Below are 14,262 nucleotides of genomic sequence, written 5' to 3'. Positions count from 1 at the left end.
CGGAGGTCATGGGTTCGGATCCCACCGGCGGCATGTGGTTGTTTTTTCTTCTGCTTTTCTAGTCAATTAGCTTGAAGCGATGACATATTCTAAATTCATCAACACCACAAAATAAATAAATTAATTAAAAAAAAATAATAATAAAAAATTTCCTGTGCCCCTTGGTTTCTGTGGCTGTTGGCATCTGTCATATTTTTATCCGAGGTCAGCCAGCAGCGCAAGCAGCACCGTTTAAATCATAATACGCCGGCATTAGGGAGTATGTGGGTCGGATTTCATTAGGCAATACCGCGAGTAGGGAATTGAGATGTGCAGGCAGAGATATTATTACTGCTTGTTTCGTGTCTGTTTTCTGCACAAAATTCGCAGATGGCGAAAGCCTGCGGTGTTGCCGAACGTTGGACATAACAGAATTTCTGCGAACCACTACAATCATCATGTCACTGAAACGATGAAGAGGCTTAAAATCGCGACCTCGCAAGGCTGGTACATTCCCCGTGCGCGTGCAAGCGTTCTGACCCGGTTCGATTTCAGAGCCGAGTCTTCTCTAGGTGCTGCCCATCGTCGCCTCTTAGTCTCTATTCAGGGCTACTGTGCAACCTCAGCTAGCAAGGCATTTCCACCCAGAGTTCACGTAAGTATCCTTGCAGCCGTCATCGCGTCCACAGTGACGACCTTTGAAGGTGCCACCAGACGCAGTGCCGCAAAGCTTTTCTTCTGTTTCCTTTTCGGGCGCAGGCAGACACTCTTATGCAGTCTGAAGCACCGAACATGTGCTGCGGCCATGCCCGCGAGCCCTCAAGTCTGGAAAGCCAGCACCCCTCCAAAGTCCGGGAAGCGGGAGCTCAAGTTTCGCGCTCGCCCAGTTCATGCAATTGGTCCGGTAAGCCACGGGCCCCCTAAATTTCAGAAGCGCCGAATTCCGCTAGAGGTTGCGTGGACCTCACGCGCTTCGCAATATGCGCCGGCATTCTCGAAAGGTTTCTCGCTCGGAGCCCCATTCAGTACACCGGCGTTCTTTGCATTCTGCAACTAGCTCAATACTACGATCATCGCAACGTTTACTGGCGCTTGATAATGCCCCGGACAGCTTTCCGTAAGTTGGGCTGTCCGCCAGAGCAGAAATCGATGCGCTAAATGCGATTTGACCGCGAGCTTCGGTGTAAAAAAGGCTGTCTGGGGATACGGTTGTGTTCAGGCCCATTCATGTGTCTTATTTGTCTCAGACCTTAACCTTTGCAGGTGGAGATAGGCGGTTTAGCCACGCGCGCGTTTTTTCGCCGCGCTGCATTAATTAACCTGGCAGCATAGACGTGAATCCCAAGAAGACGTAGGGACACGTCACGTGATGCCTGCTCCACGAGCAAATGCTTCGTTGTGTTAATCTACTTAACGGTGCTTTCATGCTGGGCATAATCATGGTGACACCAGAAACGCGAGAGCGTACCACTAGGTACAGGTACAGCCTCTTGCTACACACACAGCACTATTAGCTTATTTGGAGAAGGAAATCGTTCCTTGCTGCCCATCCTGTGTTGTGTGCTCATGTCATTCTCGACAGCACCTCTCGGCAGAAATCGCCAACGCGAGGACAGTTCACAAAAATGCCGATATGACCATGACACCGAGGTTCGCCAGTTGCTTCAATGGCAGCCTTGTTGTGTTTACAAACCCACTTTCTCTATTCAGTGACAATTTCGACTAACTTCCCCTTGGAGGTGGATGATAGGAAATTCTGCTCTTTTCTTTAATGCTTTTTTCATTTCTCGTAGCAAAGAAAAGCGCCGATGCACCCAGTGCTTTTATGTCTCGGGTACGACTTCGCGCAAAAGAAACAAAAAACATGCACCAGCTTCTTCTTCCTCCTCTGGCGTTTCAATATCTAGAAAGGGATGCTCTGTCCCATACTTGCCTCTTGCTCAGGTCATTCTGGTCGACGCACTGGCATCGGAGCACGCCATGGTCATCTCCCAGCACTACGCCTTCGCGGTCGAGGACGGGAACCAACCGTTGGGCACGGCATCGCCACGGCACCAGCCCGAGCGTTTAGGGTGAGTGCGCTTGCAGACAAATTGAAAGGCCCTTCTTATTAACAAGCTCCGCACGTTGAACGTCCCCGCAATATATGCAATCACTGGACGCAATGCCACCATCTCTGGACCCGTTTGTGGACTTCTAAAGCCATCCCTTGCGAAACGGATCTTAACACAACCACTAGGCTGTGCTAACTGCCGTCTTATGAAACTTTATAACTAGCAGAAAGTAATCCTGTGCAGGAAACTAGTTAATGGGATTGGGTGGCTGATTGTTAACGTAAGGAAGGGAACCAGTGATGCATGGTGAAGCGTCACGCAGCTCCTTTCGCGGATGTTCAGCAGAAGCGAACAGAATGAGCTTCTTGTGGTCCCCGGTCACTGCGGTGTCCTGCTGGACGGCTGTATTGTCCTTCAGAGGACGAGGGTATGTTAAATACGACGCCATCGTAACGGACCTTTTCATGCTGTACACACAAGTGTGGTGTTTTGCGGGGCTGTTTGTACTAAAGGCGTCGGCCTTGACCTGAATTATCGACAAAGTAGTCCGCACGGCCACAGAATCGCTGGCACTATGGATAAAGAGAAAGCGCTTCGTATCTCTCTTGCTCGGCTTACAGCGTACGTCTGGCCGCCACGCGTTCGCAAGAGCTCAGACCTGAAATGACACTGAAATGAACGGGTCGCTTTATAGTCTTGCGATCGCTGTTTAAATAACAACCACCTGAGCTCTCCGTCGATGACCTGTTTAAAGCCATGCCACTAATGCGCAGGGCCTCCTTAGGGTTGGACTCCAAAGCGTGCCACTGGAGTACGCCAGCGAGCTGGGTCATTCGCATGGTCAGGCCTCCGGCACTGAACTCGGACCAGACTCAAGCACCCTACTTCAGCGACGTTGGTGCAGCCGTGCTGGGCCTAGCTTGCTGCTTCAGCCACCTTGGCGAGGAAACCGACTGGTCACTGCCCTCTGCTTCGAAGGCTGGGAACGGAGCAGCGGGGAGAAAGGCGGGGCGAAAACCGCCCGAGAGTTCCTGCGCTCAAAGACAGCAGCCCAAGGCGGACCCCGTCCGCGTGTCGCACTAGTCGGCGACTGCGGATTTGCTGCTGCGGCACCAGGTATTCACAAGGGGTAATTGGAGGTGGCTGGTCGATCGCTTCTTACTGCTCGATATAAGAGGGTTCTCCCTGGTATGGAGGAATTCTCCGGGGGGAGGGCTCATGGCGGCGGCGGCCGCGGGGGAAAACGCACCACACTTCTTGCTGTTGCCGCTTTCTGCTGCTGCTCCTGTTTCTACCGGCAGCGCTCTCTGCGAGCTTCTTCTAAATCGTAGCCGGGAGTACTTGTATAGCGGCGCTACTGTGAGCGGGAAGACCTGGACACCTCGAATGTTCTGCGGAAGAGACATTTGGCAGAGGGGAATTGCAGCGCAGGTGGCTCGACTGGTGTGCTAATAAGTCTCCCGGCGGACATCTTGTCGAGAGTGTAGCGTAGGAGCGGCCCTCTTTCCACTCACTTCCGGTCGTTAATTCTGCGAACAAGAACAACACCCCAAAGCTGAAATGGCGGAGCTTGCATCCAGCGGTGCGAGCCTGGACACATTGCACCCTCCATTCCAAAACGTTTCAGGTGGCGGTGACGCGTCGCTACAAAAGCGGGATGCCTGCGACGCCACTTTTACCGAATAAAAGGTCATTTTCCATCGAAATGCTTTGAGGCGGGCCTTTTCACCGATCAAGGCTTCGAGAAGCGATCTACAGAGCTAATTCAGCAACGATGGGAGATTTGTTAGCAAGAAAATTTCGTTTATAGTTGGGGCATAACTGATTTTTTTATGATCTTACGCTACATTTATAACGTTATTATCATGTTGTGATGTTGGTGCGCTTTACTTATGTTGCGTTATCCTGGCGAGCCTTTGCGCCAATGAAGGCTTCGAGTACCGAACTGCCTAGCAAATTGAGATTTGATTTGGAGGTTTCTATCCAGGACATTTTGCGGCGTGACCTACAGTGACCGGTCTCGCCGCATCGCCTGGTCCTTGCGTCCACCATACTGCGCATGCGCGAGGAGCGAGTGACGTCACTGCGCACAGCTGGCGCGCCTCGCCGCGCGCGCTCGCCGCTGACGCTGCTCTCGCCAGAGCAGAGCCACGTGATGTCACTGTTCAAGCTACGTATATGCTGGCATAGCAGAGCTAAGCCACCGCCAATTTTTTTTTAGAGTAGGGTACTAACTGATTTTTTTATGTTACGCTACAATGATCACGGTATCGTGTTGTGATGATGTTGCGCTATCCTGTTATACGCTGTCTAGGATTTATAGTTTGTCAACTAGTCCACCATGTTCTTTTCTAACCTCTCGTCTGCAGCTACTCACCTGCGCAGCTTTATATGAAGTGTATACAATATGACCAAATGTATAGTCCTGCTCAATATGAGAGAGAAATAAGTCTGGGGATTTATTCATAGACATCTGCTTGATTAAGTGGACCAGCCCAGTTGTTAAAGTTACCAGAAATATTGCGAATTTGTCCAAAACCTTTGTCCCTCTCACATTCACCTCACGTACAGTGATCACGCAGGTCACCCGTAGGGTCTACTGCAGGACAGCTGAAGACCGCAGTTCAAAGCATTAAGCACACAAAGCGGGGTCTGTGATGATTATCATCTACGGACAGAATGAACGTTTGGGGGTGCCATGATCCACGGCATAAGTATTTTTAAATCAGTTTCAGTGGTTCATTTTCTTTTGCCACTGTTAGTACGCGGTAGGCTTGTAAGGGGGTAGAGGCATTTATTTTATATAGGTCGACTTAGTGTTACTCAGGGGAGGCGTCTTCTCCTTGGAAGTAACGGATTCGTTGCGTCATAATATTCTTATCGCCCCTACATTCGACAAACAAGCGACGCAAGTGGTTTGAAGCACCTGCGCATATTATTTGTGCTTATATACGGGAACCCGCAAGTAAGATCTGTAGCCGAGTGATCCATTAGCGCAATAACGGGACAGTGCTGATAGCACTGGCACAATCGCTTTCATGCACTGAGTGCAGCTTTGGGTTTGGATTTTAAATGCGTTCTTACTGCAGGATATGACTGTTGTACTTTCTAGGCCGCGGTAAAAGAGTAGAGATTTCCGCTTCCAGGCGCCTTTTCACAAGCATGGCGTGGGCGACTCCTACAGGATTCCCCGCGACCGGACGTTGAATTGCTTATCGAGCTGTCCTCTTTAGTCGCAGTGATGTGCTCAGGACGAACTGGTGGTCTAGTTGGTCACACATACCGAATGAATGTCGCCGCGCAAGAAAGAGGCGAACACTAACTGAAAACGCACCACAAAGCGCCAGTCGCAGTGACGCGAACGTCGAAAGCTGTTGAACCTCTTCTTACGGCAGCAGCTACTCGAGAGACAGTGGCAAGACTTTTGGGATTAGGCGCAATCCGATGAATTCTACCGACCACTCACAGCCGCACTACAAACAGCGCGAAAAGAAAAACCATCTAGCTGTTTGTGTGTCATCCGTATGCAGAGCACTCCTGACGTTGAATTCCATGACAAATTACTGTGAACGCTGAGAAATATCAAAAATACCTAATCTTCGCCGATTACGTCGTCAGGGCTGTCTTTTACAGATCGTACAAAAAACAAAAACTTTTTTGATTTCTTCGTATTGCACGCAGCCCTATCATGGCGTGAGTGGTCATTACGAAGACGAGAACAACGTTCTCGAAGTCATGCTAGTTGTTTTTCAGGTGGCTGTCGTTTTCTCTGCTGAACAACGCGAACATCAGCTCTGCTTTACGAAACACGCAAAGATGACCCGCACAATTAATTTGTAGCCAACTAAAAAGATTGGTGGGGGCTTAGCTTTGGTTAAGCCTGGTAGGTTGCGAAAGCGAGCGCAGCGCCTCTAACGAAAGGACGCGGCACGCCGCGTCTAAATAAGGAAGGCAGTGCGCCGCGTCTACAGATCACGCGTGGCTACCGGCCGCGGCTGCGCGACGACTCGACTTGGTAGCCCATCTCTCACCCTTGTTTGGCGTCACGCTATGACGTCACTAGGCGTGGCATGACGTCATAGGTCATTCTAATTGTCACGCGTGGCTAACGGCCGCCGCTCCGCGTCGACTCCACTTGGTAGCCCATATCTCGCCCTGATATGACGTCAGAGGTCATTCTAAAGATCAAAAGTGGCTACCGGCCGCCGCTACGCGAAACGCCGTTCATGAGCGCATTATTGCTTTCGCAATAAAATCACGGCATACGTTTTTGGTGATGCTAGGTGTATTTGTTTCTATCTTTATTTGAAACATTTGTGCGCAGTTCCGCCCGAGAAGACCCTGACGTGACTATGCCACCCTACAGCGCTCGCAAGAAACGCAATGCCAAACAAATGGTTTTATAGGATTCGCACACAATACATGCATTGAGGTCAAGGCAGCTACAACAATGAATACGTATTCACAGTGTCTAATTTTCAAGAGCGGATACTAGAAATCAGCGGTGGATTATAGAAATGAAAGAAAACTGTTACGCTTCTATAGTAATTTGTACAGTCAAACATTACAGTTGTGCTTGAGTACAAATTGTGCTAAGACGCACAAAAGCAAATACCATTGTTTCAAATTTCCATCAGTGGCACCGAGAAGACGCTTTGGACTGAGTTTCAGTATCATATCTCATCGAAGATGTGAGGCATGACATGTATCGACATTAGTGTGTCACCACCACGGCCAACGCTCATTTTACGGCCATTTCATAGCTGTCGATGGGTGAACATGCAAGAGCCGCTGCTTTCACGTTACGCAGAAGCGTGAGTGCGCCTTATATTGCTTGGTCCCCTACCCAATTTGGAAAGTGGAACTTCCGTAGTTTCACATTTTTTTAAGGAGGTATCTATACAAACCCCAAATTTTCAGTAGCGGTTCCTTTTCCTTTACAAACCAGTAGCTTTGACTATGTCCCTGGGCATGCAGCCTTGAGCACCTGGCGCTACGAGGCCTGGACCATTCGAGGAACAGCGGGCTCCGGGGCCAGTTGTGGCACGGAGTGGCGTCATCCGATGAAGCCGTGGGCGAGATTGGCTCCCCGTCAAGCACCCCGCCGGAGGCCACTCTTCGATGCCCACCTGGCGTCGTTGACAGAGAGGACACCGACGCAGCGGTGGACAAGCCACACTTCACCGACGTTCGTTAGCGTCGCACCGCCGCGGTAAGCGAGCTGAGTCGCCGTCCTCGCTAAGTTGGCCTTGCATTCGCTTTGTTAGTGTGTGCACTAGACGCCCACGGCTCCTCGCCAAATGCTGACGCGAAGCGCGGCTCGCGCCCTCAGCGCATAGAGCGCGATGTATTTGCTCAAGAAACACTCAGTGCCGGAGGTTAAGACCGGTACAAACAGAACGCGAGACTTAAGCCTATATTCTTCCGTGTGCTGGTGAGCGTCTGTCCAGTGAATTAACACTCACATGCTGTCTTTAGGTGCATATGTACTTTGTTTTTCGTTGCTTTCGTTTAGCGCGCAGCCATATATGAGACGTGTGCGTTCCGCAAAGTGTCTCAATGATCACTGTCGTGGTCCACGGTTACTACACCGCACAGAACTCTTACAGAAATGCATGTTGATTTTTTCATTTCAAGTGTAATGATTTCAGGCATCGCACTCATTTCTGATTGGAGCTTGCGATGCACAGCTGAAGAAATTGGCTGCTATGCTGTGTTTCCGCTAATATATGTTTTTTTGTGCTTGAAAAGACTCACTAATTTGTGGTTGCAAGCTTAAAGTGCCTTTGTATATGTTTCATAATACATTCAAACTGCTAAGCAGTGTTTTGGGAAAAAGAAAAATTAAACATCCAGACAGCCACCTTCTTTCCAACGTCTTTTCAACACCACATAGAATGGACCCTTCAACAGGGTGTTACTATTCAGAAAAAAAAGAGATAAATGTTAGATTTTGGTTGAAACGTGGAACTGTGTGCAGCACGCCATGGCGAACGGCTGCGGCTCTGCGTTTCGGCTTGAGCGTGCGGGAGATGGCGCCAAGAGCCCGCGCAACTAGAGCAGCACGCTGCCCCGGCTCCGGAACTGGTTACAGGGGGCAACGGTGACGCCGCGAAACGCTGGAACGGGCGCCAAAGGGATGCGCTCTAAAGAAAATGAAACATCCGGAATGCCGTTTTCTTTGTAATGCCTTTTCAGCACTACATAAAGTTTCCGCGTTAATGGTCTCTTAAACATGCTGTAAGTACCCGGGGGAAAAAAAAGATATGTAATATTTTGGTTGAAACATGGAAGAGTTCAGAGCAAGGCCCATCAATTATTTGAGCAAACTGCGCCCCTCTATAATCTCAAGCTAGCATTGAACAAGAAGATCGAGAAAATGTTGGGCACTGTTATAAAATGAAGATATATGCCACTACGAGGCATTGGCCAAATTCGAGCTGTTTTTAGGCACCGTGCTCATCTAACTCCAGAGCGTCACGCGCGCCACTAGCGGTGGCACGCGCGTCCATAGTGAGAAGGCGGCGCGCGTTCAGTGAGATGGCGACGCTCACTCGCCGGAGCGGCAGTGAGCTAAGCAGAATTTTTTGGTACGCTTGTGATGTTATTTCAGACGCCATTGAACTTCGTAAGGAGAATAACAAATTGTTCTGGTGTATGCTGCCTGGGAATTTACCGGAATTTGCCTAGGACCAAGTCTCACGCGCAATTTACCGACCGAAAATGGACACGGTAACGTCCTTTTCACTCTGGAACTCGTCGACCTTTTACTTTCATTGCGATTCCGTATAGCACAGCTGACCGTGTGAAATATCTCGCGAAGATAACAGGTCTAGTACTGTCTTCCAAATTTTGAGGTCGGGAGAAAAGCACGCTGTGTGTATCAAAAAGACAAGACAGACATTGTTTACTACACTCGGTAATGAATTATATCCAATCGCTTCTTCAGAGCACAATATGCGCCCCTTGCCGTGCGGGGTCTGAAAAAGAAATAATTTCTCTTCTTGCGTTTTTTCTTCCCAGCAGCGTATACCTTCTTAAATGCACCCCAAATTATCGGCTTTGAGATAAAAGCTTAAGGTGGGCGCAACATTTTCTATGTGTCGGGCGACATGCTGCTGGTCATCATTAAACGTCATGCAGCAGTAACCACTGTCAAATTTTACGACTGCCTACCTTAGTTCCAGTTATGCGTGGAATCCTTTGTTCTTTTGAATGAACTTGGTTCTTCTGGGTCTGGGTGCTTATAGAGAGCTCGGCTACTATGACATGTTTTTCATATATTTCTGCTCCTGCATCTCAGGGACTTAGACATATTCACCAGATATATTTTCATGCATATCAGCGTTTGAATACAAATTCCTCCTAGAAACTCAAAGCACCAAATCTTGCGGGGAAATGCCGTTTTTTCTGTATCAAAGTCGCGCCGTTCGGCGCTGTCCCTTAGCTGGGGAATTCGGGCCACTCGCTTGTCCCATTCGAACAGTTCAATTGTGCCTTCTTGATTGTTTTCTCTAGTAGGAAGGTCTTCGCGTTCTCCCAGTCCCTCGGCTCGCAAGAGGTGATTCTGCCCGTATTTAATTCCTACAAAGTGGTTGAGCATATATTCCACCTTCAGCAGCTTTGCAGTCCCCAAAAAGAACAAACATAAAATATATAGCCCACACAAAAGTATCTTGGAACCATCAGTGTTTTCCTTTTGTCTTGAGGGTGCATCGCGCAGACATGCGCGATGTACCGGGCCAGCACTTCACGCCTGTCTTTCGACAAAATTTCTTTCACGTCAGGTACGTGAAAGGATTCAAAAAGCTTGATGCCGTTAGCCAAGTTGTTTCCTCGAAAAAAAAACAAGCTTCTCAACCCAAAGGCAGACGAAGCAGCGCACAAGTGTTGCCATGTAGTCACGGAAAATCGCCTGCTACGGCGCTGAGCCATCTCACTCGGGAAGCCAAACTGGCCGTTGGTGGCGCGGCACGCAGCTCCGCTGGTGGAGGCGCCTCGCGGGAGCACGGTTCCTAAACCGCCGTCTGTAGCTCATATAATGGTAACAAAAGAAAAACAACAGGTGTTAGTCGTGAGTTGCTAACTTGCACAGTTTTCTCAAATACATTGGGTCATGCGTATGCAATAAATAGCAGGTATAAGCCAGGAGGTTTAACTGCGAAGTTCTTTTAGTTTGTGTGGATCATTGCTGCATGAAAAATGAAAAAAATTCGCAGCGCTTCCAAAAGATACTGCTCTGTTGTCTTCCTGCATCATAAGTTGCGGTGAGAATTTGCAATGAGGAAAATTAATGCCGCAAGTACTGAAAATTTTAGGATGACAGTCTGATGGAAAAAGTTAATGCAAAACCTCCTTCAAATTCCATGCCACCTGTCTCATGCTGTACCACAACAGAAGTTGCCATTGTGATTAATTTCCGATTACTCACGATAAATCTATTTATAGTAACTTCAAGGGTGACAAGGTAAAAAACGGATTCAAAGAATATATTCGGCCAAACAATAATAAAATAATGACAAAGGTTGATTGATTGTGTAGTAACAGTTAAGGCTATAGTCCATGCGGAAAGGCGATTCGATTCCTTCACGTAGCGTGTTTGCTTAATGTAACTGGGCAACGGTGGTTTGTTTCCTAGCCCCGTGGCGACGCCCTTACCGCAGCGCTTAAGCTCTGAATCTGTGTAAAGCAAGGTGAATCCTTGTCCTCACGTTGTGATACCTTTAGGTCTTTAGAGGTGCCGTAAAGACTCCCTTAATCCAAAAACCTGCTGCTCGTTTTCTTTGGTAGATTGTATACGTGGCCGAAATGACAAAAAAAAAAAACATTTCCTCTGCAGTAAGGTGTGCCGTCCATCAGACTATGATAAATACACGCAAAGTTATGATTCTGAAGGTGCATATGTTGAAGGCGTGAATTTGGACGATAAAATATGGTATGAAAAACACAAAGCAGCGAGATGGACAGATTATAGACTGGACATCATTATGAGTGTGCTGCCTTTTCTGTTATGATTAGAATGAAACATACTTAATTTTTTCGCCCTATTTTAATGACTGGATGAGGTAATACTGATTAGGGTCCCAAAGATATGTGCCGTATTCGTGTTTGAAACGAAATCAGAAATTCCACACGTAATTTTGAGGAAGCTCTGCCGAGCCCAAATCATGAGTGCTCCCACATTTCTCGAATTACTCGCTTTTCCAATGTCTGTGCGTTTCCGAGGCTAACAGTCTGCTATCGCTGTGCGCTCCGCTCCTTTTCCTGTTCACAGATGTGCGCACTGCATGAAGCACCGAAGCGGGAACTGGATTTGTGGTCGCCGGTGTGCATTCGTCAGCAGTGCACTTGAACGTGGAGGCCTCGTAGGCACCGAGCCCACTGCGCGCTGACGACAGCGACCAGGAGCGTCATAACCAAGCGCTATGTGCGAATTTTAAAGCCTGCCGATAAAGAAGTCCTGCAGTGTCATTTTCAGCGTCTGGGTGTGATTTCGTACCTAATATACACCGTCGTTCTCAGTATCAAGTCGTGCTTTTTACGGCATATTTACGGCAACATGCGCAGGAATTTTTTTCTGGCGAACAGCATAAACTCCGCTAGAAGACGATGCAGTTCAAACTGAGAGATTCTCAAGTCTGCATAGGTACTTTCTTTCTAGTTTCACACGCAACTAACCTCGCTGATTTCAACAGCTGATGCAATGCCTTGGTTTTTCAATGTTTGCTAATGTTCACGGATTTTCTAGAGGCCAGTCCCATAGTGTTTTGTCTCCCCTTCGGACAGTTTCGCATCCCACGCTACCACTGCCTGGGACATGTTTCGATGGGGACTCACTGCCTCTTTTGGGTGACATTGATTTAGGAATCTCCCCACATACTTTGACACAACCTAGGGCAGTGAACGTAGAAGGCAGGAACAATTTTTCTCTGTTAAGGGCATAAAACAGCACGGTTTTATGCTCAAAAATACGACCTTACTTATTCGTTCAGCTTGAAAAAGGTCACGCTATTCAATTTTACAAGCTGGTCTTCGGAGACAGCGCACCCTTGCAAAATGCTTCATGAGAGGGTTGAAGTTCTCATGAGCACACTCAACATACAATGTTGAATTCGAGTTGGTGCCAGGATGGCCTAGTGTTTGTGAATTATTGAAGCTCAGTTGAAACTGATTGGAAAAGTGGCCACCATGCTAGAGATGAGCATTCTCAATAAAATTTCTGCATTGCTTTCATGTTGAAATTTCTGGGGTGAATCAACACATCATGTTGAATCTCGGCTGTGGTAAAAAACAAACCTTGGAATACATTCGAATTGCGCCAGATGGACCGACTACCGATGAAATTGTTGGCGGTAGATTCACATGTATTGCTGCAATTTCTGGTTAACGTGATTCTGACATCCGCAGTCGTGTAGTGCTCCACGCATACAAACACGTGTGTGTGTGTGTGTGTGTGTGTGTGTGTGTGTGTGTGTGTGCGTGTGCGTGTGTGTGCGCGCGTGCGTGCGTGCGTGCGTGCGTGTGTGTGTGTGCGCGTGTGCGTGTGTGTGTGCGCGCGCGTGTGTGCGTGTGCGTGCGTGCGTGCGTGCGTGCGTGTGTGTGTGCGTGTGTGTGTGCGCGCGCGTGTGTGCGTGTGTGTGTGTGTGTGTGTGTGTCGACCACCTGCGGAGGATCCTTTGCTCACCAAGGGTTAAGAGTTGACTATCTAGGTAGCCCTACAAAAGCACCGACAGAAAGAAAGCATGGAACAGTATTGCACACGAGGCTCAGAACAAAATTTATTGAAAAACAAGAAATACGTAGCTTACAAAGGCTCACATATGAGTCGAGGCAACTGGGGGCACGGGCCGTGCTGAGGGATTGTGATACAATGGGGAAAAGTCTAAAATTAAAAATTCCAAATATATGCGATAGCATTTTATGGAGTTCATTGATACAAAAAGAAAAGAAGGCAAACGAAATGAAATAAACTTCTGCGGGAGCTCCGGCCACATAGCATGTTTAATACTCTGCAGTCAGTGGTCCTTTGGGCTCACATGTACAAGGAGAGACGTGGGCCTGCGCGTTCACAAGCAAAACAAAATTAGCAATACAGGCCCAAATTTCCAACACACACTGTGGGTGGGCAGCTGAAAAGTCGCTTGATGTGTTGCAAATGAATAGGTTAGTATGCTGTCAGAAGTGCCACGGTACCCTTTCTGAGTTGGATGTGGCGGGTCGACCACCTGCGGAGGATCCTTTGCTCACCAAGGGTTAAGAGTTGACTATCTAGGTAGCCCTACAAAAGCACCGACAGACGTGCTAGCATCGGGAACATGAACCGACGGGGTTGTCACGAGTGTTCGGCTGCGTTCCTATTCTGCCAAAGGATCAGGCCGATGGATTGCGTCAAGAGTCACTCGAACGCCCCGGGTAGTTTCCCTTCGCGCGACCCAGGGATGGAAAAAGCGCGTGAAGCCAAACGGCCGAATGCCCTAACCTCAACACACTCATCAAACACATGCGTTTTTGACTCAACCTGGCCACAGTTTACGCAGCGCCAGTCACGAACCACACCCCAGGAGTGGAGCCTGTCTCGCCGCGCCACCGGAAATCCCTCACCACGTGCGGTAGATTGCTAGAATGAACGTCCACCCACTTCGGATGAGGCACGCACGAGTGACGAATGTCCAGCGGTAACTCGGAGAAACAAAGGGCCTCACAAAGCCTGGATGCAGTCAGGTCGCGCCATGGCTCATCTGGAAACATCTCTCTCAACTGCGTATACATGCGTGCCGAGGCGGCGTAGAACGCAATAGGGGTTAGCGCCGTTGGTGCGTTGTTCCCGAGACCGCGCGGTACCAAGACACGCCGCTTACTTCTGAGCCAGTATAGCAGTAAAAGCCGCCCCACATAGTCTTACTCGCCCACAAGTTGTGCTGTCCATTTGACGCACAGAACCCGGCAAATGGTAACTAGACACGGCATACTCCACCCCGCTCTCGTGGGCGAAACGAAGGTGTGTACGCGCGACGAGCTTTGTGCCGCCTTCTTAAAAGCAGCTGAAAAGCAAGGTATTAAGCTCTCGCACGACATGAATGGGAGGGAGTGCCACAAGTGCCACAAACCAGAGTTTAGAGCACAGGACATTCTACACAAAGTACGCCCTCGCCGCCAGCGGCAAGGAAGACTCAGATACCGCGGCCACTTGGTGATGCACGGTGCTCACAATCCGCTGCCAAGTGCGCGA

General features: G+C 48.9%; 1 protein-coding gene across 1 annotated transcript; it reads left to right on the top strand.

The window, feature by feature from the left end:
- The first annotated feature begins 599 nt into the window (after positions 1-599).
- Positions 600-3,116, top strand: LOC149357815 (uncharacterized). The gene is made up of 4 exons (XM_089576672.1): positions 600-634; positions 739-883; positions 1,924-2,051; positions 2,807-3,116. Exons 2-4 carry the CDS (start codon positions 785-787, stop codon positions 3,114-3,116), a joined length of 537 nt encoding a protein of 178 aa, XP_089432798.1. The 5' UTR covers positions 600-634; positions 739-784.
- Positions 3,117-14,262: the final 11,146 nt, after the last annotated feature.

The sequence above is a fragment of the Amblyomma mixtum genome, chromosome 3 (assembly GCF_055824585.1).
Source record: "Amblyomma mixtum isolate Tamu chromosome 3, ASM5582458v1, whole genome shotgun sequence".
Lineage (NCBI taxonomy): Eukaryota > Metazoa > Arthropoda > Arachnida > Ixodida > Ixodidae > Amblyomma > Amblyomma mixtum.
The sequence above is the reverse complement of the archived record's forward strand: the minus strand, read 5'-3'. Positions and strand labels throughout refer to the sequence as shown.

Excerpts from the sequence above, each read along its gene's own strand:
- LOC149357815 (XM_089576672.1), top strand. The coding sequence starts at position 785 with ATGCCCGCGAGCCCTCAAGTCTGGAAAGCCAGCACCCCTCCAAAGTCC. Across the intron at positions 884-1,923 it reads CAGTTCATGCAATTGGTCCG|GTCATTCTGGTCGACGCACT; the intron begins GTAAGCCACGGG and ends CCTCTTGCTCAG. Across the intron at positions 2,052-2,806 it reads CACCAGCCCGAGCGTTTAGG|GGCCTCCTTAGGGTTGGACT; the intron begins GTGAGTGCGCTT and ends ACTAATGCGCAG.